Source organism: Myotis nattereri (assembly GCF_964212035.1).
Source record: "Myotis nattereri genome assembly, chromosome: 19".
Taxonomy (NCBI): Eukaryota; Metazoa; Chordata; class Mammalia; order Chiroptera; family Vespertilionidae; genus Myotis; species Myotis nattereri.
The window spans coordinates 18,076,883-18,098,801 of record NC_138095.1 but is presented as its reverse complement, the minus strand read 5'-3'; the positions used below and the strand labels follow the sequence as shown (position 1 = coordinate 18,098,801).

Sequence of the window (21,919 nt, the reverse complement as noted above, 5' to 3'; positions counted from 1 at the left end):
CCAGCTTTCCTGCCCTAAAGCTTTGAATTTGTCTGGAGATATTGGGGGACTCTGTTTAATTAGTTTAAAAATTAAAAAATGATGTTCCAGAAGAGTCTTTTCCTCGTGAAGCGATCTGGAATGTCTCATAGTTTTCACGTTCTATGGGTAGTTATCTAATTAACTTCCCCAGGAGGAAAATACTTTTTCTGAGCATTACGACTCTAGTCATTTCAAAAAAGCAGTAATTCAAAACCATAGCTGACATTCTTTCAAAGCACGCTCATCTCTATCTAGGTGAGGGAATAATTCTTGGTTATTGCAATTTCAGGACTTGCTACATTTCTCCCCCAAGGAACAGTTCGATGAGGCTGAGCCAGCTACTCTGAATGGGCTGGACCAACCAGAACCGACCACCCTCCCGATCCCTCAGCTGCCACAGGAGACCCCGTCTTCCCTGGAGCAGGAGCCGGAAGCGCACAGCCTGCACCTGCAGCCCCAGCACGAGGAGAGCGTGTTGCCCACCCAGAGCACCCTGACCGCCGATGACATGCGCAGGGCCAAACGCATCCGAGTAAGTGGGAAGCAGGGGCTGGCCTTTCTCCAGTCAGCCTGCTGAAAGGCGCTGTGTTTTCCAACCTGTTCACCATCCACTTCAAAATCTTGCATCTAGCTTATCCCACGCTCAGTCCCCTTATTTTGGAAGAAGGTGTTAACTGGGTCTCAGTGTCTTTGTGCCCTGTGGCAGGCAGGTTGGGTGGCTGGTTCTAGAGTCCATCCGTTTATTAAGGATGCAGAGCTGGGCTTTTGGCAGCTCCTGGACTGGGATAGTTAAAGTCGCAGAGCTCTCTGGCTCCCTAAACTCACTGATTGGAAATGGAGAAATAAGTACATTTCATTATAATAGCTACATACATTTCAGCCAGGCTCATCTGTGTCTAATCATAGCTCTCAAGTTACCCTGGGGCACCTTCAGTTGGTTAGCTGCAGTTTTCAAGGGGAGACTGGCAAGTGTCATTAGCCATCGATGCAAAGGGACTGTGTCCAAGCTGATGTGGCAGGTACGACCCACAGCCCCCGGGAAAGCTCAAAGTTATGCTGTAGGTCCGGGAGCAAGTCAGCATCTCCCCTGTGTGCCCTGCATCTTGACTCGAGGCCACAGGGCTGTAGGGCCTCTCTGACTTCCAGGCGCACGCGTCTTATTCTTACTCTGCAGATAGCCTTTGAGTCCGAGTCAGGAGCTGCAGGGGTGCGTGTGGAGAGCAATGTGGTTTTGTGGAGTAAGTGCCTGTGCTGCCAGTTTGCATTCAGAAAACAGTGTCTTAAGCCCCTGTTTTTGAGCAGGATGTGTAAAGACTTTTATTAGTACTTTATGTGTGGACGATTGGACTCTTTCTGTATAACTTCCCAATTTCTAGATGGCTCATGGTTTTAGCTAATGTTTCTGTTGGTTTTCTCACTTGCATAGGTGCAGCTTATATTTCTTTTGGCCTTCTTATATGCCTATATGCTAGAAGGGACCTTGAAAAATAGTGTAGTCCATGTCTTATGCAAATGCGTTTAGTCATTAATAGCTACGTGGTAGCATCGAAGGGCTCTGAGCCCTCTGAGGCTAAGTGACATCTGTGAGGGTCCTGCAGTGGAAACATATAACACTTGTGGCTCCATGTATGTTATTTCAAAAGTGTATGTAAACACACAGAACTAGAGACCAGAAAGGCAAACGGCTGCGAACCAGTACCTTCCCATCCATCATTCCACGTTACTTCCTAGTCTGCATTTCATGCTCTTGCCCAATTATTGTCTTTTCTGCTTTGGCCATTCTGATTTTTCACTAAGTCCAGAGACATGCTTACTAGATTTAATTATTTTTTGACGGAAAAACCTCAACCCCACCCGTGTAGTGAAGATATGGACATACAAGCATAATCTAGCTGTGATTGTACTTGTGTTCTTGAGTGAGTGGGTTGCCGGTTTCTGTACAAGGCTCCTCCTGTCAAAGCAAAAGCCACGTGCATGTGGCTTCTTAAAGGTCAGTCTTAGTTGAGCTATTTTTCCCCCCTCACACATTCTAAAAGGTAGGGCTATGTATTTTTTTCATCTTTTCTGTCCGGGTTGGTAATGACCAACTGAAAGGAAGTCTTCCAAGCCAATTGGTAATGTAACTATTTTTCTCTCCTCTAATGCTGCCTGCTCAGCTGGAGCTGCAGGTAGGTTGGTTTCTGTGTTTCAATAACAGAATGTTCCTTTAAGTGTTTGCCTTACCTGCTGTCCTTTGCAACCCATACTGACTAAATCCTGGTAGAAACTACAGCTTGGTTGCAGCAGTGAATGCAAATTAGTTAATGGATAATGATCATTTATTTTCCAATAGATCAGCGAGTTAATCATGGGCTTCGGATTCCTCAGACACAAAAGGAAGGGTAGGACTAAGTGATCAATCCAAGGTCCCTTCCAGCTCTAAGACAGTTTGAGTGACGCGTGGACTGGTATTGAATTCTAACGCGTGTTCAGCATGTGCTGTGTACAGTGGAACTTTCCCCGAGGCCTGACTTCTCAGAGTTTGCAGTCTGATTGGGAAGACAGTGCTAATATAAGGTGCTAAGAGCTAAATATAAAAGTATAGCGTATAATAGTTAAAGGAACTTCGAAGAGTGAAAGGCAAAAAAAAGATGACGGCGTCAGGGAATAGATGAATTCATAGATGCAGTGAAACTTAAACTAGTCCTTCATAGAGAGACCGAAGAAGGTCGACCGTTTCAAAGGAGGGCAGCCATGGGATGCAGGCCGAGAAAGATGTGCATGGTGTGGTTATGGGACAGTGCGCACACTAGCCTGACCCTAGGGTGGGTGCCAGGGGAAGGACAGCAGTGACTGAGGTATGTCGGGCAGGGCTAGCCCACCCAAGGCTTTGAATGCAGGATCAAAATAATATGGAAATTAATCAAGAGTTTAGGTTCCTTGAGCTATTAATATCAAACGTTAGAAACATGTTATGGTCTTTGTCTGCAAAGAATCTGTGGTCTCAGAATTCACTGCCTTTGTAAGTTGAATCTCTCATCACAGATTTTAGCAACTGTACCACTTGGGCTCCCTTCTGTTAGCTTCTGCACCGTGTAGGGTGGTGTGGTTGCCTGGCTGTATCTCATTAATGCCAATGAGCATTACAGGGTCCATAATGGATGCATCTGTGCTGCCATCACCATTTTCCATGATTTCTCCTGGAAATGTGTGCCAACTGTAGCTCCGAGCTACAGGAGCTCCCGGAGTGAAATGCCTGCGTCCGTGGTCGGAATGGTCTCAGCACCCCTGCCGGGCAATGTGAGGATTTGATTAGGATCATCAGATCAGAGAAGGGCATTCTGGTTCTTGGGGACGGACACTGTACTCAGGGCTCCGTGGGAATGAACAAGACGATAAGAGCAAGGTTGTCCCAAGCACCAAGGAAGTGGAGCCAGGTGGCTGCTCAGTTAGATCTAGAGTCTGAGGATGCGCATCCATAATCAGAAGTGACAGGAGCCCTATGAGCGTAATGGATCAAAACAACACTGAGTCCTAGAGGTGACATCCAAGGAGAAATGGACTCTCCAGCGAGGCCAAGGTCAGGTGGTGTACACTGTGTCTGCCCTTGGGAACTTCGGCGACGTGGGTGAAGGAAACGATTCTTACCTGCCGAAAGCGCTCTAAATCTGGACTCTCTGAACCTCAGGACAGCATTTGCTTATTTGCCATGTTTCCATAAAATTTTGACAGGAGCTAAAATACTGAGAGCTTTGATGTAAAATAAGGATCTGTAGATTTAAAAGGTTGGGCAACTGCTGGGCAGTAGAATGAAGCGAAAGCGAGTTCTGGCTGATTTGAGGAAGGTGTACTCTTAAAGATCTCTGCAGATGCTATGGAAGGTTTGAAATAATTCTTTTTGATTTTCGTATGAAATACATTTCATTAATTCTCGAACTTCTATTGAACACTTCCTATGAAATAAGGTATTTTTAAAGGGCTCTCGATGCAAAGGTAAATAAGATCTGCTGCAAGCCTGGAGCAGCCCCAGTCAACTTGGAAGATAGGAGAATTCCTAAACACCTGCTCAAGACATGAGTGTAACGTGCACTCTCAGCCCTGCTGGAGAAGCCCTGAGGAGGAAGTTTTATATCGCAAAGTAACTAGGTCCAGAATTCTCACTAAATCAAAAACAAGTATTCTGCTTTTTCCAGAAATGATTATTTTATAGCAAATTTAGTTTAAAAGTTGCTGTGTGTAAGTAATTTGAACTGAAGGGTTTAAGCATTGTTCATTGCACTTTTTATTATACAAATAATGCATTAAAAGCTCCCCTAATTCTTCCATTACTATTCCCTTCTACTTACCTAAGCATACCTATTCATATATATATATATATATATATATATATATTTTTTTTTTTTTTTCTTTTTTTTCTTTTTGAGAGATTCCCCTCCCCTCCCCCCGCCCCTTCTCATAGCTATGCAGACCTGTCCCCTGGTTGTTGAGGAGCTAATGAATGCAACTTCATTATAGTTTAGCTAAGGTGTTGGTTCTGTACTATCCATGTGAAAGATGACTGTTAATCTGCTCTCAGGAGAGAAGAGTTGCTTTTCCAATAGTGGTGATGAATTTGCACTGACTATCCGTATTCTCTCACTCGGATCCCCCATAACAACTGCATGCATTTCCTAGGTGGCTAATCAACATTAGAAATGCAATCTGTGACTGAAAAGGGGGCAGGGGGGCAAAACTGACTGGTCTACACAGGGAACAAAGCAACAAGCTTAACTTGGTTAGCCTGGCATGCTAACCGGTGGAACTAACTAGCTGCATTGAGGCTTGTCCTCTGCATTTTCTGCGTAGAAGTGATTAAACGTACAGTCTCTATTTATCATGTGTGCTCATGTATCTTATCTCATGATATATAAACATGTTCACATAAATCTGTATCCTTTGTTTCTGTCTCAGTTCTTTTTCTTAAATTGAGACATAATTCACATACCATAAAAATCGCCCTTTTATGGTGGTTTTTAGAATATCCCCACAGTTGTGCAGTCATCAGCACTAGCTAATTCTGGAACATTTCATCACCCTCAAAAGAAACCCCGCATCCATTGCCTCCGTCACCCAGCCCTTGGCAAGTGCTACCCTTCAGTTCTTTTTATTACCATATTTTTTTTTTTTGCTAAACATTTTAATCAAGCTTTGAGTTCTTTATTTCTTTTTTTAACACATATTTTTATTGATTTCAGAGAGGAAGGGAGAGGAAGAGAGAGACAGAAACATCAGTAATGATAGAGAATCATTGATCGGCTGCCTCCTGCATCCCCCCTACTGGAGATAGAGCCTGCAACCCAGGCATGTGCCCTGACAGGGAATCAAACCATGACCTCCTGCTTCATAGGTCAACACCCAACCACTGAGTCACGCTGGCCGGGTCAAGCTTTGAATTCTTTTTCTCAAGGACTTGAACAAGTAACATTTGACTGACTTGCTCCAGCCTCATTCATGCGCGTGTGACTTAATTCCAAGTCATTTCTTCCAAGTGTGCAATTTTTATTCCACGTCACTTTAGGATTTGTCTTACTGAGCTAGCCCTCTATTGGGAATACGTTTTTGAATGTTGCTTAAATCCTCTCATAAGAAAACACACACATAGACATAAAACAAAACACAGGAAATGCTCGTCTTTTCAAGATGAACTTCTTTGCGAAGTCTTCATTTTTAATGTCTCGCCAGAAAAATCTTTTTTTTTTTTCCAGTGTGTCCTAGAGTTTCATTTCTATGGAAAATCTGTGATCGCAGAGATCATCCTCTTTCTCTATAAACGTGCGATCACACATTAATTTCCTCCCTAAATGATCATGTCTGTGTGTGTCTTTCAGAACGCAGCCCTCCAGCATCTGTTCATTCGCAAGTCCTTCCGGCCTTTTAAATGTTTGCAGTGTGGCAAGGCCTTCCGTGAAAAGGACAAACTGGACCAGCACTTGCGCTTCCACGGGCGGGAGGGGAACTGCCCGCTGACCTGTGACCTCTGTAACAAGGGCTTCATCAGCAGCGCCTCCTTGGAGAGCCACATGAAGCTCCATTCGGACCAGAAGACGTACTCTTGCATTTTTTGCCCGGAATCCTTTGACCGCCTTGATTTGCTGAAAGACCACGTGGCCATTCATATCAATGACGGCTACTTCACCTGCCCGACCTGTAAGAAGCGGTTCCCAGATTTTATCCAGGTGAGTGTCTGCCACTGAGATTCCCCTCTGCTCCCTTCTTTTGGTGAGAGACACGGATTTTTGGAAAATTGAGACTGCCGTCACCTGTCACCTGCATTTTCTTCCCTTCTTTGTAACAATTTTACAGTTGAAGACATTTCTTCAATCTACTTTATTTTTTTAAAATATATTTTTATTGATTTTCAGAGATGAGAGAGAGAGAGAGATTGAAACATCAATGATGAGAGAGAATTATTGATCAGTTGCCTCTTGCACACCCCCTATGGGGATCGAGCCCGTAACCTGGGCATGTGCCCTTAATGGAAATCGAACTCAGGACCTTTCAGTCCTCAGGCCGACACCCTATCCACTGAGCCAAACCGGCTAGGCAGGAACTCTGTTTTTAATCTTAAAAAGAAAGAAAAAGAAAAAAAATGATGGTTGCATGTAATCAGGGCCTTGACTACAGGCATCTTCCTTCTGCCTCTTCTTATGGGAGGTTAAGATTTGTAAGGCTTCTGGCTACTTGTTTTGTCACTTTGTCATATAAGGAAAGTGTGTTACTGAGGCCAATTACCAGTCACAGCTAATGGGATTACCTTGCTCAGCTTCTGAAAGCGCTTGGCAACGCCTCTGGCGCCCTCTAGAGTTGATAAGCTGCCTTGTCATTTCCTTTGATGCCCCAGTCCCCTGACTTGTCCGTCTTCGCTGGCAGGTGAAAAAACACGTGCGGAGCTTCCACTCAGAAAAGATCTACCAGTGCACCGAGTGCGACAAGGCCTTCTGCCGCCCCGACAAGCTGCGCCTCCACATGCTCCGACACTCGGACCGCAAGGATTTCCTGTGTTCTACGTGTGGGAAGCAGTTTAAGGTGTGTAAGCAGGAGCAGCCTGAGTCATGTCGAGCCCAGGATCAGTGCGTGTTTGCTTCATCAGCTCATCACCCACTTTCAAAGAACTGGTCTGGAGATGCATTTCGTGCCTCATGTTTGAGTTAGTTATTCTGATAACATTAAGGAAACAAGCTCACCTTCATTTCCCAAAATTATTCATTCAGATCCCTGAACAAACAGAGTAATAATGCATCTCCTAAAATAATCCAGATGTATAACTAGAACTAAATGGCTATGAGGCATTCCTGAGAGAACAGTCCGTTTACTTACCAAATCAAGAGATTTTTATTGAGCACTTACTAAGCACAGGAGGCTGGTGATTGAGTTCTGCAGCAGCAGGACCATCATCTGATGGAGGTGGGACATCTGTCGGGTGCAGAGAGGGCTTAGGCCACTCTGGGGAGTGTCAATGACGTCAAGGATTAAATTGAAAGATAAATTCAGTAACCTGCCTGGAATTTAGAAGCACAGGAAAAACCCATGGGAGGCCCAGAGATCTGAGTTAGACAAATAAATGTAAAAATGGTTAAAAACAATGCTTCATTGGGAAATCAGATGATTCTGCAAAGATTTGTGGGGGGACACCCTCCTGGCTCTGACAGTAGGTGGCTCCGTCATGGAAACTGGAAAAGTATCAGGAGGGGAAAGATAATTTTACAAGGATGTGTTTGTATGGAACGTGGAAATACCTTTCAAAGCTTAAGTTTTTTGGTGTGTGTGTTCCAGGTTGTAATCTCGATGGCCTTTCATATATAGTAGCCTGATTTAGAACTCTCTCAAGGACTCCAATGGGAAAGTATAAAGGGGTCTAGGTTTTTCTGGTTCTGAATTGGGAAAATGGCCATTTATCTAAAAGGATTCCTGTTCTGTGATGCTAACTGGTTGGCCATCTATCCAATCCACTTAACATTTTTTGGTAATCTATTTTGTGCCAGATACCATTTTAGCACCTAGGCATAAAACACACACACACACACACACTTTTCTGCTAATATATTTTACTTTCACCCAACATATTAGACAGGCTTCAGTCAGAGAAGCCAAACCACTATGAGTACTATGGAATGAGGGGTTTTATTACAGGAGGAGATGGAGAAGTAAAGGTCTAACAGGAGAAGTTGGAGGACCAGAGAAGGTCACTACTGCCCTTATGTGAAACCCTGGTCTGGGTGCACAAATGGGAACCGGGGAGTCTGGGAACCCAGACCCTTCCAGCTCACGGTGGGCTGTGAGGGAGAGCTGGTGCTGCCCGTGGACGACGGAGTGGCTGCCCATGGGGTGGACATGGACTGGCCAGCAGGGCTGGCAGTTGAGAGCTGGTGACTCATGGGAGACAGCAGGGATGCTCTGGTACCACCACATCTGACCGGAGAGCATCGCGGCTGCTGCTTCATCCCCACCTCCCAGTCTGTACCCAAGAGGAGAGGACCTAGTCTGCTGGGAGGTCCTGAACCTTCACAAGAAACTGTGTAATCATATGTCCAAGAGCAGAGCCTCATGGGGCAAGAGAGCTGGCGTGTTTTGTTTTTGCATTTGTTTTTGTTCAGGATGGGCTCTGCCTCATTGTTTTTCTAGGGACTCACACCAACATGTGCTCCTCTGACTAGACCTAGACCATAAGCTCTGTCCGTAGCAGGCAGTGGAATTGTTTGCTTGAACTACATTTATTTGGGACTTAGAGGAATATCATTATATTTGTTAAAACATCTGAGAATTGAGTTTACATACTGCTTTGTAAATTCCGTATTAGCTATCACTCACTATCAATCTGTCTTGTACTCCCTACTACCAAACTTATTCCATGTACCCTTCAATCTCTTCTACAAAAAATGCAGTCTTTTTGTTTTGTTTCTAAAAAATCAGTATCTTTCTTTTAAAAAACAAAACAGTTTTATTGATTTTTAGAGAGAGAGGAAGGGAGAGGGAGATAGAAACATCAATGATGAGAGAGTACCATTGATTGGCTGCCTCCTGCATGCCCCCTACTAGGGATTGAGCCCGCAACCTGGGCATGTGCCCTGGCTGGGAATTGAACCGTGGCCTCCTGGTTCATGGGGTCAACGCTCAACCACTGAGCCACATGGGCCGGGCAAAAATCAGTATCTTTCAAATTGAAGGGTCATTTTCCACCGAGGCTCGGTGAGATGCACTTACTTGCTAGTGACAGAGTCATTCCGAGCCACTTTGCCATGTCCTTGTATGTTCCAGCTCTGGCACCTCGGGTGCATCTCAGTAGGTTGTGGTCACTGCTAACTTGTGTTGATATTTTAAAAATATCCCTTCAATTAAAAACTTTCTAGCCCCACTTCTCACCCCGCCGCCTTTTCAACGATTTTCTCTCAATAGCGGAAAGACAAACTGCGGGAACATATGCAGAGGATGCATAATCCCGAGAGGGAGGCCAAGAAAGCTGACCGCATCAGCCGCTCCAAGACCTTCAAGCCTCGCATCACGTCCACCGACTACGACAGCTTCACGTTCAAGTGCCGCCTGTGTATGATGGGCTTCCGGAGACGGGGCATGCTGGTCAGTGCCGAGTGGCCGCGGGCTCCGCCTGCCACCTTTCCCCTCCCATTTCTGTTTTATGGTGATGGCTCTTGTATCTACCTGTATTCTCTACAGACTTGTCCATAGGTTCTGGCAGTGGCTGGGGGAAAAACAGGCGAACAATTCCCAATTTGGAGTTCTCTCCTTGCCAGTCTCCCTTCGCCCTCCTTTGCCATAGTTCATTAGAAGAGGTGTACAGCTAGCACTTTTCTTTTTTTTGTTTATTTGTTTGTTTTGTTAATCCTCACCTGAGGATATTTTTTTCCATTGACTTTTTTTTTAGAAAAAGTGGAAGGGAGGTGGGGTTGGGGAGAGAGAGAAACATCAATGTGAGAGAGACTCATTAATTGGTTGCCTCCTGTATGTGCCCCCAGCGGGGCGGGGGAGAACCTGCAACCCAGGTACGTACTCTTACCCAGGAATTGAACCCATGACCCTTTGGCGCATGGGCCGACGCTCTAACCATTGAGCCACCGGCCAGGGCTATCTATCACTTTTCATTGCTAGTTTTGTTTTGCTTTACCCGTCTCAGTCTCTGGTCTTACCACGTTTTATTTCCCTCTTCTCATTTGTGTTCCTGAGTGTACTTCCTCTGGGCTCTTTGCCTTCTTGCCGACGGTTCCTTTAATGCCTCTTTCCAGCTATGACACAGCAACAGAAGAAACTTTCATCAAGGCAGGCTTGCGACCAGGTTAGCTGGGACACCAGGACAGCCAGCGCACAGCAGGCCCCAATACAGCCTTCTGTTACAATCTCAATGAGATGCCAGAGGGACCTAATCCCTGTTTGTGTCAATTAGCCTGGAGTAAAATTGGTTTCCTTCTTGTTGTTTTGTTTAAAGTTGCAGAACCTGTTGACAGCTAAGACATTAAGTGAGGACTTTGTATTTCTGCCAGGAGCTAAAGTCAGAGAGCATCATTTAAAATTCAGAACCTTGCCTTAGCTGGTTTGGCTCAGTGGATAGAGCCTCGGCCTGTGGACTGAAGAGTCCCAGGTTCAGTTCCAGTCAAGGGGACGTGCTTGGGTTGTGGGCTCAGTCCCCAGCAGGGAGTGTGTAGGAGGCAGCCAATCAATGATTCTCTCTTATCATTGATGTTTCTATCTCTCCCTCTCCCTTCCTCTCTGAAATCAATAAAAATGTTTTTTAAAAAATAAAAAAATAAAATTCAGAACCTTAATTTTTATCTCAGTCAATGTCCTCCCTTAGGGAAGGGGACTAAGTAATGAAAGACAGGTTTGCTTCAGGAGAATTCACCAGAGAAGTTCCTGCTACTGTCATTTCCCTTTGCCAACAGTTCTTTCATCAAAGACTATTCATGGGATCCACAGTGGCCCAGTTCCCTTCCGTAATCTGCTGAGTTCCTGTTAACAGGGACTGCTAATGCTCTGGTGTCAGATGGGCCTGGTTCTGGCCAAACGCTTGTTGTTTCGGGGCGCTGCTGCAGAGAATGTCAGCTTCTCGCCGTCGCTCTGAGACCTTTGCCTGCTTCTGCTCGCCGTGGGCTCTCTTTTTCTCATTTCCTTTCTCCCGTTTAGGTCAATCACTTATCGAAGAGGCACCCGGACATGAAGATAGAGGAGGTGCCGGAGTTAACCCTGCCCATCATCAAGCCCAACCGTGACTACTTCTGTCAGTACTGTGACAAGGTAACGGAACCGCCCGCCGCGGCGGCCCCGTGGGAGCCTGCGCAGGGCCAGCTGGTCTGCGGGTGGGAACGTGGGCCAGGACCTTGCAGGGCTCTCGACAGATGGTTCCCCGGCTCTCAGTGTTTTTCCACCAAACAAGGGCTGCAAGTGTAGCCTCAGCTTAAGCCAAATTGTTTTTCTTCAGAGTGAGCTGGCTCTGTTGTACTCGTTTTCCCTTCTCTGTGATTTTTGCTGCAAAAGAAGAGTCTTATTACCAAGAGCTTAGTATATGGATTCATTTAAAATGTCTTAGCTCTAAAATGAGAGTGTTTATCAGCGGATTTGTAAGACATATGGTAGATTTTCGACGTCTAGAAGATCGAGTAGCACGTGCAAAAGTTTTGCGGTGGAGTACTCTGTGCTATTTTATTCTTTATTTCCGTACAGTTACAAAAAAGACCGAAGGAGAATATGTATTTATTGCTTCACTGTAATACTGTTTCCTTATACAATGGACATTCACCACTAGAGGTGCTGGTTGCTATTAGGCTTTTCATTGTGGAGGATTCTTTGGCATCTGGCAGTCTAGTCCATACATCATGTGAGCGCTTTCACAGAAAGGCTAAGGAGGACTGGCCTTAGGGGCAGTTCTCTTTCTCTGTGTAGCCACCTCTTTGACTGTAGGAGAAAGGCTGGTTTTGCTATTACTAGCGCAGATCTATAAATCCAAGGAGGATGGAGAGAGGGCTAGAAGCATCACTGGTGAGAGAGAATCAATTCTGCACCCAGGCATGTGCCCTGACCAGGAATTGAACCGTGACCTCCCAGTTCATAGGTCAACACTCAACCACTGAGCCACACTGGCCGGGGTAGATGATGTCCTTGTTTTATTCTAATCTATGTTATATATTATCTTCCATTTTATCTGTTTATTTTGGGTGCATGATATCTATTTTATTTTGGGCTATACTACTACTTTTTCTCTTTTCCTTGTACGGAAATTGTTAGAGGGTTGGCTTTAAGCAGGAAAGGGGAACTGGGTACGGCTTTCATGGCAGAGCATCTGAACTTGCAGGTTTACAAAAGTGCCAGCAAGCGGAAGGCCCACATCCTGAAGAACCATCCCGGGGCCGAGCTCCCACCAAGCATTCGGAAGCTCCGTCCTGCAGGCCCTGGAGAACCAGACCCCATGCTGAGCACCCACACCCAGCTCACCGGCACCATAGCCACTCCTCCTGTCTGCTGCCCCCACTGCTCCAAACAGTACAGCAGCAAGGTAGGGGAGCTGCTGGCGGAGTCCAAATTGGGCCTTTTGGCGGAGTCCAAAAGGGTCTCTGGAGAGAAGGTGGCTTCTCCCAGGCGCTCTGCTGGCTTCTTCTGATTTGATGGGGGCTGACTGTTATAAGGAGCTGCTTTCTGAGAGTTGGGAACCATAGATGGAACAGGGGAGAAGAGGGTGGGCCTGCCCCAGGATTAGCACCATCTGGTGGCCTGAGCACTCGACTGGGCTCCTTTTCCTTGGCCTGCAGCTGAGGCCTCCTGTGTGAGAGTCCAGCCCAGAGTTTGTGAGCTTGGGCATTCAAGTACTGCCTGGGAGCTCACGTAATGGCTCCTGAAAAGGGGGGCTGTGACTGACTGCGGTAGGTGCTGGTGGGACCAGGGGGTGCCGTGAGGTGTTCGTACCTTGCCTGATGGCGGGGGTCATGTGATTCTTTAATTTCTTTCAGCCTCTTCTTTTCCCTTTCGTAGCATGTGCCGCCTTAGGGAGGGCACAGCCAGCATTGCTCTTTTTTTTTTTTTTTTAAGTGGATAACATCAGAGACTTTAGGAGCCTTTGCAGGTTTGCTTTTGAGAAAGGCTGAGAATAGCTAATTCCAGCAGTAACTCATTCTCGGTTTTCGCCATAATTTTCCAGACCAAGATGGTCCAGCACATTCGCAAGAAGCATCCGGAGTACGCCCAGCTCCCTACCACCTTGCACACGCCGCTGACCACCGCTGTGATCAGCACTGCTCCGGCCGTGTTAACCACCGACAGTGCCACCGGCGAGACCGTGGTGGTAAGTGTGTGACCGGCGGGAGCATCTCTCCTTCAGGGCCAGAGTCCTGAATTGGCTGCAGATGTGGCCACTCTGCTTCTGATCGGGTCTCCTCGGTGAAGGGTAGTCAGTGCAGCTCCTCGGCCGCCAGGTTGTCCGAACCTTGAGGGTAACCCCACTGGGCCTGGCGTAGGCAGATGGATACAGATATGTAGGTAACCTTCCCACGTCCTCTCTGCTTAGGAATTTCTTCTATCTGAGCTCAGGACTAACTTGTAGGTTCCACGATCCACCAGTGATACCAATGAGCCTTTTGTAGGGTCTAAGTGCACTGAAGTAGCTACCAGCAGTACTGCCATCAACTAATGCGTCTTGTGTGAATTTTCTAGACAACAGACCTGCTAACCCAGGCCATGACAGAGCTGTCCCAGACCCTAACGACCGATTACCGGACGCCGCAAGGGGACTACCAGCGAATTCATTACATCCCCGTGTCACAGTCCGCATCCAGTCTCCAGCAGCCTCAGCACATACAGCTTCAAGTGGTGCAAGTGGCCCCGGTACTGTACTGCTCTCGTCCCTCGTTCCCTTCCTGAAGGCCACATTGTCACCAGCGCATGTGGCCCTGAGCTTAACGATTCTCAGAGCTGGCGCGGGGCCCTGCTATAATGTGCTTCTGCACGTACATTCGGAGTCTAAGGCGTTTGTAAAGCCCGCCGCAGGCCGTGCAGGGCTCCGACCTAGCAGTCAGAGGGTTTAGGCTCCAGCGCACGCTGCCATCTGCGCTGCTGCGGACAGTACCTGCGCAGACTCTCTGAGCCTCTTCTGCATCCTTATCCTGGGTCACTGGGGTGACTTCTTGGTGAGGAGCCAGAGTGAGAAGTCCCGACACAGGCACCAAGTGCCTTCTCTCAGTGGGAGCTTGTAAGAACAAACGTGACCCAGTCTCTGAATACCAGTCAGCGCCTTATTCGAATAGACCAGCGACTTACAACAGGGCTGCCGCAGGGTTTTCAAAACATGCAGCACCTCACTGTTTAGCCAGGGGCAGTGGCCTCTCTTCCCTTACATCAGCGGTTCTCAACCTGTGGGTCGCGACCCCTTTGGGGGTCGAATGACCCTTTCACAGGGGTCGCCTAAGACCATCGGAAAACACATATATAATTACATATTGTTTTGTGATGAATCACTATGCTTTAATTATGTTCAATTTGTAACAATGAAATTGGGGGTCACCACAACATGAGGAACTGTATGAAAGGGCCGCGGCATTAGGAAGGTTGAGAACCACTGCCTTAGATTCTCAAGTAAAAAAGTGACAACAGCCAACACAACAATAGCTGCCTGGCGTGAATGAATCAAAATTATACATATTGTTCTGTTAGATTGGCAGCAAATATATATTTTTTGGTGTGCCACAGAAGGTTAGTAATTAGTTTATGTGTGCCATGAGATGAAAAAGGTTGAAAATCGCTGGTATAGGCATAGAACTGTGTTCCTTCTACCAGGTAATTAGTAGCTCATTCTTCCCGATTAGGGAGCTGAGAGGAGGAACCCTCCCAGAACTGTTGTTTCATTTAATTACACTGAGGGAGGGTCCGCCAGGCGCATGAACAAGCCAAATGGAGATCATTTGGTCTCTGAAGACTGGAAGCTGATACCAGAGCAGGGAGTGGAAGCTGCCACTCACGGACTGTTCTTCCTCTCGTTTTTCTTTTGGGAGGGCTCTTAAGGTTGGGCTCTGGAAGAATCTATGGGTCCCTGGACTTGCCTGTAAAATACGATGTGCATGTACATTTTTCTGGGAAAGGGGCTCAGACTTTAGCCGGTTTTCAAAGATGCCTGCGATGTATAAAAGGTTACGAACCACTGTTCTAATGGTTCAGTCGAGACAAGCTAAAAGGCAATTCTCTCCCGTGATATCTTTTAACTCATAAAGGGTAGGTCATTACATTTAATTGAAATTGAAGGGGAAAGATTTCCGATTCCGGAGAGCGTCTCTTCCAGCTTTTATTAAGAGCTATATTTCTGCTGGCTCCTTCTCTTTCAGAAGTTAATAGCATTAGTGGCCCCTGTTTTACAAGCGTCGTTTTGAAAACTGCCTTTTCCCCTGACGTTTGCCCGCTCGGCTTAGGTGTGGGCTCCCTGGGAGCGAAGCGTCGGATCTAAAGTTCTCTTCCCCCTCTTCCTGTGTTTCTGTTGGGATATTGGTTGAGCTGAACTTCTCCCGAAAGACTTCCCTTCGCCTCGATCAGAATGGATCTGTGTTTGCCTCCCCCAGGCCACCTCCCCTCACCAGTCTCAGCAGTCCACTGTGGACGTGGGCCAGCTGCACGACCCGCAGACCTACACCCAGCACGCCATCCAGGTGCAGCACATCCAGGTCACCGAGCCCGCCGCCTCGGCCCCGGCCTCCCAGGTACACGACGCGTAGACGGTTCACGGACACGAGTGTGATCCAGGGACCCGGAAGAATTAATAAGAGTGAAGAGGCATTCCCTTCAGACCTGGTCTCCTTGACTACCGAGCTATTGTTAGCGTGGACCTTAATATTGGTATTATGGTCTCAGGTTAAGGGATCAGCTTCGATCCCAACGGGCCCTGTGATAGGACATCCTGCAGACGACATGGCCCTTGCTTCCTCTTTTCAGTGCCCGGGGGATGGACGTCTGCAATGGCTAAGTTGTTCCTGTCATTTGGAGCAGTGACTTTGAGGAACACTATTGAGCTGGGATGATTGAGTCCGTTGTTAAGATAGCATAGCGAGACCCATTAGGATATTTAGGAATTCCTTACCGTTTGCAGGAAGCTTTCCTAGGTCTTGTCCGCAGGAGCGTGGATTCTCGTAGGGGGATAACATAGGACGTGCATGCATAGGACGTGGAGGGGAGGTGCGTGTACCCTAAAGGGTGCACGTAGGCCCCCCTGGTGTTCACAGGCCCCAGGGTAAGAGTACAGATGAAGACCTGCGTGCCAGGGCTGGAGCACTTACGAGTCTTGAGTCAAGCTAACAGACCATTAAATAAAATATGTTCTGTCTTCCTACTTGACACGTACGCTTTTATAATGACAAAGTTGAGACGTGTATGTGAAGTAACGGTGATCATAATAACCTGATACGTGGGTAGTGCCAGTTCGAAATCAATAGCATTTTCTGCCACACACCACGATGGCTCTAGCACCTGCCGGGCTGTCGCAGGAGGAAACTGGGAGGAAGGCTTTCTCCCTCGTTTGCTAGCTCTTTGCCCTTCCAGTTTCTGTGGAAATCCATGGGGTACACACGCACAGTCTCTACTTTCCTGCTTATTGGGGGCAGGGGGTGGGGGCGGTAGAGGGAGGCCCCTCGGTCTCAGGAGCCCAAAACCCCTTGCAGCGGTTCTCAACCTGTGGGTCGCGAACAATGAAAATACATCCTTCATATCAGATATTTACAGTACGATTCATAACAGTAGCAAAATGACAGTTATGAAGTAGCAACGAAAATAATTTTATGGTTGGGGGTCACCACAACATGAGGAACTGTATTAAAGGGTTGCGGCTTTAGGAAGGTTGAGAACCACTGAAACCCACATGGAGGAGGCAGGACGCCTGCAGGAGGACAGGCCCAAGGAGGAGACTTGTACAGGCCCTCGAAGTGGGTGCAGGGCCATTTCCACAGGGAAGGGGGCTGTGGCCCCCTAAGGGGGGCCTGGAAGGGGCTCCCTCACATTCCAGGGGGCGTGGTCACTTGGCCTCATAGGAGGAGGGCACAGCGAATAAGGGCCCACCAAGATTCCCGCAGGGTCCCCTGGCCTGGGTCAAAGAGCGATATGGCTATAGAGATAAATTCTGGGAATTAAGATGATGTTTAGGACATTTTTGTAGAAGTGGTGTTTGAATTAGGTCTTGAAGGAGAGGTAGGATTTTGACGGGGTACTTGGGGAAGGCATGATGACTTGAATATGGTCTCATTCAGGTCAAGACACAGAGATGGGACATTGTGTATTTATAGAAAACTGTTTAGGTAGTAACAGGAAATGGTGTTTGGGGGAAAAAAAGCTGGAAAGGTGGTTTGGAGCTGGAGTATGGAGGGCTCGATCGAGGGGCAGCCTGGGAGCCTGGGCCTTACCCTGGGGACAGGAGTGGGCTCCGCAGCGGGGTCTGCACCTCGCCCTGTGCTCAGCTCCGCCAACGCTGGGTGTGTGCTGTTCACTTCAGTGGGAAGTAGGACTTCAGTTTGTGCGACAGATTAGCTTTGTGATGCAGGCAGGTTAGCTCGCTTCTCCATTGTTCTCACTTCCTGTAATACAGATAATCGTATTTTCACTCACTTATCTTTCTAACAAGATACTCTTGGAGATAATCCTTTGAAAACGAAGTAGGATTTCATTGTTATGATTACTTTTCATTGATCCTATTTGTATTTAAAATATTACTATTTTAGCAGGGGTATTTTCAGTATTAGAATTCATATTAGCCTGACTTATTTATGAGCCTTCGCTATATTGGGAATTCATGATTTTTCTACTCTCGCTTTCTCTCTCCTTCCAGGTGGCTGGGCAGCCGCTGAGCCCCTCCTCCCAGCAGTCTCAGCAAGGGCTCAGCCCCTCTCACATGCAAGGCAGCTCCTCGGCCCCAGGCCAGGCACCCCAGCAGCAGCAGAGCTCTGTGCAGCACACGTACCTGCCCAGCACTTGGAACTCCTTCCGTGGCTACTGTAAGTGAGAGACCAGGGGCCCTGGCCGGGTGGCTCAGTGGGTAGGAGTGTCTGCCTGTTCACCAAAAGGTGTCCGGCCGGCTTGATTCCCAGTGAGGGCACATACCCTGGTGGTGGGTTTGATCCCTGGTCAGGACGCCTGCGGGAGGCAACTGATTGATGTTTTTTTTTCTCACATCAATGTTTCTCTCTTGCTCTCCCTCTCTCCCTCCCTTCCTCTCTCTAAAGACATTAAAATAAAAAGAAACAAGGGGATAAAGCTACAGGTCATCAGTGGGGAACCTGCAGCCATGGGCCAAAATTTCATCAGCTTTATAATGGATTTTCTATATTAAAGTTTCATTGACCATTTTCTTCACTCAGCATATACTTGAATGAGTTTCATGACAGAATTCAAGGTAGCATCCTGATCAGAGAGCCACCCATTTCAGAGGCATTAGGAATATTGCTGGAATAAGTGTAGGCAGGTGATTTAAATAGTAGAATAGATGGTTGTAGGATCTGTCGATTATTGATTCATGTCTTCCACCAGAATTTATTGAATGTCTGCATATCCACCAGTGTGCTAGACCCTGGGTATATAAAAGGTTAACATTCACATCACTAGCACCACCCAATAATAATGCTAGCCAGCTTTCATTAAGCTCTTACTATGTGCCAGGAATGTTTTTAAGCCACGTATATACACATTCAGTATCCACAACCTATGAGATAAGTACAATAGTTATTTGTATTTCACAGATAACTTAGGCATGGAGGAACTTGTCTGAGGAACATAGCTTGTAAATGGAGGTTTGAACCCAGCAATCTGGATCCAGAGTTTACACCAAACCACCCTGCTTGGCTGCCTCTCCTAAGGAGATTGTCTTTGGCTCCAAAAGATCGTTAGCTGCTTGAGAGAGAGATATGAGTAGTTGCTTTTAAAACCCTGAGATTAGTGCTACAGAAGCAGTAAAAGGCTGGCTGCTGAAGTTCAGAATAGATGACAGTCTGGGGGATGACAGCCTTGGGTATGAGCTGGAAAGTATGGACCTCTATGACTGAAGATGTGGGAGGAACAGGACTAGAGGCCTCAGTACAGGGAACTAGGAGGGATAGGGGCTGAGAAGGTGGGAAGGCCAGTGATGATCTTCCCCTACTATTGATTTCTTTTGGGGGGGGGGGGGCGGTGGTTCATCTCTGTTGTGTTTGAGCATTGGCTATGTTATGTAGATTCGGTATGGAATTAGGCTCCACCCCATCCATTTAGTTATTTTACAGTCCATTCTCTTAAGTATTGGGGGGCACTACGAGGCCTGAGTCTAGTTTCTAGTCATGGGAAACGTCAGTGGGATCCTGGTCAACAGGCTGGCATTTATACTCAGTTTAATTCCTGTGAACGAAATACGGAATGATGAAGACAGTCATGGTGATAATAGTATGAACTAGCATTCTAACATGAAGAAAAAGTTTGTAGAACTGAACTTTTTTATTTAAGGGAAAAAATTTAAAAGATAGAAAAATATACTAGTAATAGTGTAATGAATGTCCCTGTACCCATTATCTAGCTGCAGCAGTTATCAACTCATGGCCAATTTTATCTCCACTGAACACCCCCATGTCCCTTCATCATTCTCTCCCTCTCTCCCAGTTCTCCAACTAGGTAATAATCCATGTCATTTCATCCACAGATATTTTGGTATGTGTCTCTAAAACCAAAGGAACATACTTTTAAAAAACACAACTCCAGTACCGTGACTGCCCCTAAAAATAAATGACGGTAATTTTTTTGATGCCATCAGATATCCAGTCGGGGCTCATATTTCTGTGACTGTCTCAAAAATTTTAGTAGTTGGTTTGTCCAAACTGGGTTCCAAATAAGGGCCAGACATTATAATTAATTCTGTATTTTGAATTTCTTTTAATATGTGTTCTCTCTCTTTTAAGTTACAAGTTATGCGTTGAAGAAGGTGGGTCATTTGACCTGTAGAATTTTTCACATTCTGACATTTCTCAACATCCCACATGGATTTTGCTGTTGACATCCCTGTATGATCATTTAAGATGCCTGCGCCCAGCCCTTTTATTCTCTGTAGGCTGGCAATTAGATCTAGAGGCCCTGTTGGAATCAGGTTCAGTTTTGTCCCCGACACTTCATAGCTGGCCATGTGTGTCCATCAGGAGGCACACAGTGTCTGCTGTCTCACTTTCCCTTTGGCCCACTATTTCATTAGGGATGGCAAAGTGGTCCTAGGCTGATTCTGTCATTTTTATACACGAACTAGAGGCCTGGTGCATGAAATTCGTGCACAGGTAGGGTCACTAGGTCTGGGTTAGCGATCAGGGCTGATCTGTGGGGCAACTGGTGGGACGATCAGGGAGCCCCCGCTGACACCTCCCTCGGCTGGCCTGGGGCCTGCAGGCTGGGGGCATCTCCTGCATTGAACATCTGCCCCCTGGTGGTCAGTGTGCATCATAGCGACCAGTCATTCCTCCAGTCATTCTGCCATTCGTTCGGTTTGCATATTAAGCTTTTATTATATAGGATTAGCTAGGAAACTTCAATGAAGAAAACAATTTTACCTTAATGAGCAGGTTACTCAGAGGTACAGTTTGTGCGGTAATGGCCGGATAAATGCTTGAAATACCTGGCTCATCACCTTTATTTGCCAATTTTCAAATTCATGCGTTGTTTCCTAGTACTACCCAGTAGACCAATGAGGGCTATGTGTGTGTTAGTGCTGTCATGTGCTCATGGATTTCAACACAGCTGACGTGTTCCAGATCACTGCAGCGGTTATCCTTACTAACGCTCAGATTACCCATCTTTAGCTACTGGGAGCATCTTTTTTTTATATATATATATACTTTTGATTTCAGAGAGGAAGGGACAGGGAGAGAGAGAAACACCAATGATGAGAGAGAATCATGGATCAGCTGCTCTACTGCATGCCCCACACTGGTGGGTGGAGCCCGAAACCTGGCCATGTGCCCTGACCAGGAATCGAACCATGACCTCCTGGTTCATAGGTTGATGCTCAATCCCTGAGCCATGCTGACTGGGAGTGTCTTTGGATTGGCTCCTGTATCTTTTCTACACAATCCTGTAGTCTCTTGTAGTATCTTGCATGCTGATGTGACACCATGTTCTAGGTTCCCCAAATCTGGAATCAGCCATTTTCCCAAGAAGCTCTGGTCCCTTTTAGTAGAAAATATTACTCAGAGACTCAACTGGGTGCTAGGGTGAACTTTGGTGAAATAAAACTCAAGTTTGGTTGATTCATGATTACTGGGCAATAATGGATACGTTATGCAACTCATTCAGATGTGACTGTAAGAGATAAAAATATTAAGATAGCAGGTAAGTTTTTGTGTCTGATTTTAGGGTTTTAACAAGCTGTTGTGTATTTGTCTTTATGGATATTCAGAAGCCACAGTTGAGGGAGGTGCATTGATCGCCTGCAATATTTGGTAACTCTCTAACCTTCATGTGGGCAGTTTGTGCCAGAGGTGCTTTTACTATATCAAAAAATCACGTCATCATAAGACTCTCTCAGCAAGCAAATCCATGGCAGTGTCTCGGTGGGGAAGGTGGTCACATGTTAGGGTTTTTGTCTACAACTTGTATTAAAATCTGAGGCCACTGGAATATGCATATTTCCTGTTTTTCAGCATCCGAGATTCAGATGATGACGCTTCCCCCAGGACAGTTTGTGATTACCGATAGCGGGGTGGCAACTCCAGTCACAACCGGCCAAGTGAAGGCGGTGACTCCGGTAAGCTGTGTGCTTGCGAGGGGTTTCCTGTCTACCCTACTGTACCCGACTCCCCTCCCCTGCCTTCTACTCCCCAACCTGCAATGTCTGAGTTAGAAGTACCCCTCCTGTGCTCCCCTTACAACTTGTGGAGCTGTATTCTAACCCTGTCACAGTTTATTTTCATTATCG

General features: G+C 46.6%; 1 protein-coding gene across 1 annotated transcript in view; it reads left to right on the top strand.

The window, feature by feature from the left end:
• PRDM10 (PR/SET domain 10) overlaps positions 1-21,919 on the top strand; it is a 77,109-nt gene that overhangs the window by 51,328 nt on the left and 3,862 nt on the right. The window contains exons 11-21 of the mRNA XM_081113432.1: positions 311-553; positions 5,868-6,215; positions 6,910-7,065; positions 9,433-9,612; positions 11,170-11,280; positions 12,335-12,535; positions 13,175-13,318; positions 13,687-13,857; positions 15,579-15,716; positions 17,828-17,993; positions 21,645-21,748. Of these exons, the coding sequence (XP_080969558.1) occupies positions 311-553; positions 5,868-6,215; positions 6,910-7,065; positions 9,433-9,612; positions 11,170-11,280; positions 12,335-12,535; positions 13,175-13,318; positions 13,687-13,857; positions 15,579-15,716; positions 17,828-17,993; positions 21,645-21,748 (1,962 nt within the window). The remainder of the gene's footprint in view (positions 1-310; positions 554-5,867; positions 6,216-6,909; positions 7,066-9,432; positions 9,613-11,169; positions 11,281-12,334; positions 12,536-13,174; positions 13,319-13,686; positions 13,858-15,578; positions 15,717-17,827; positions 17,994-21,644; positions 21,749-21,919) is intronic.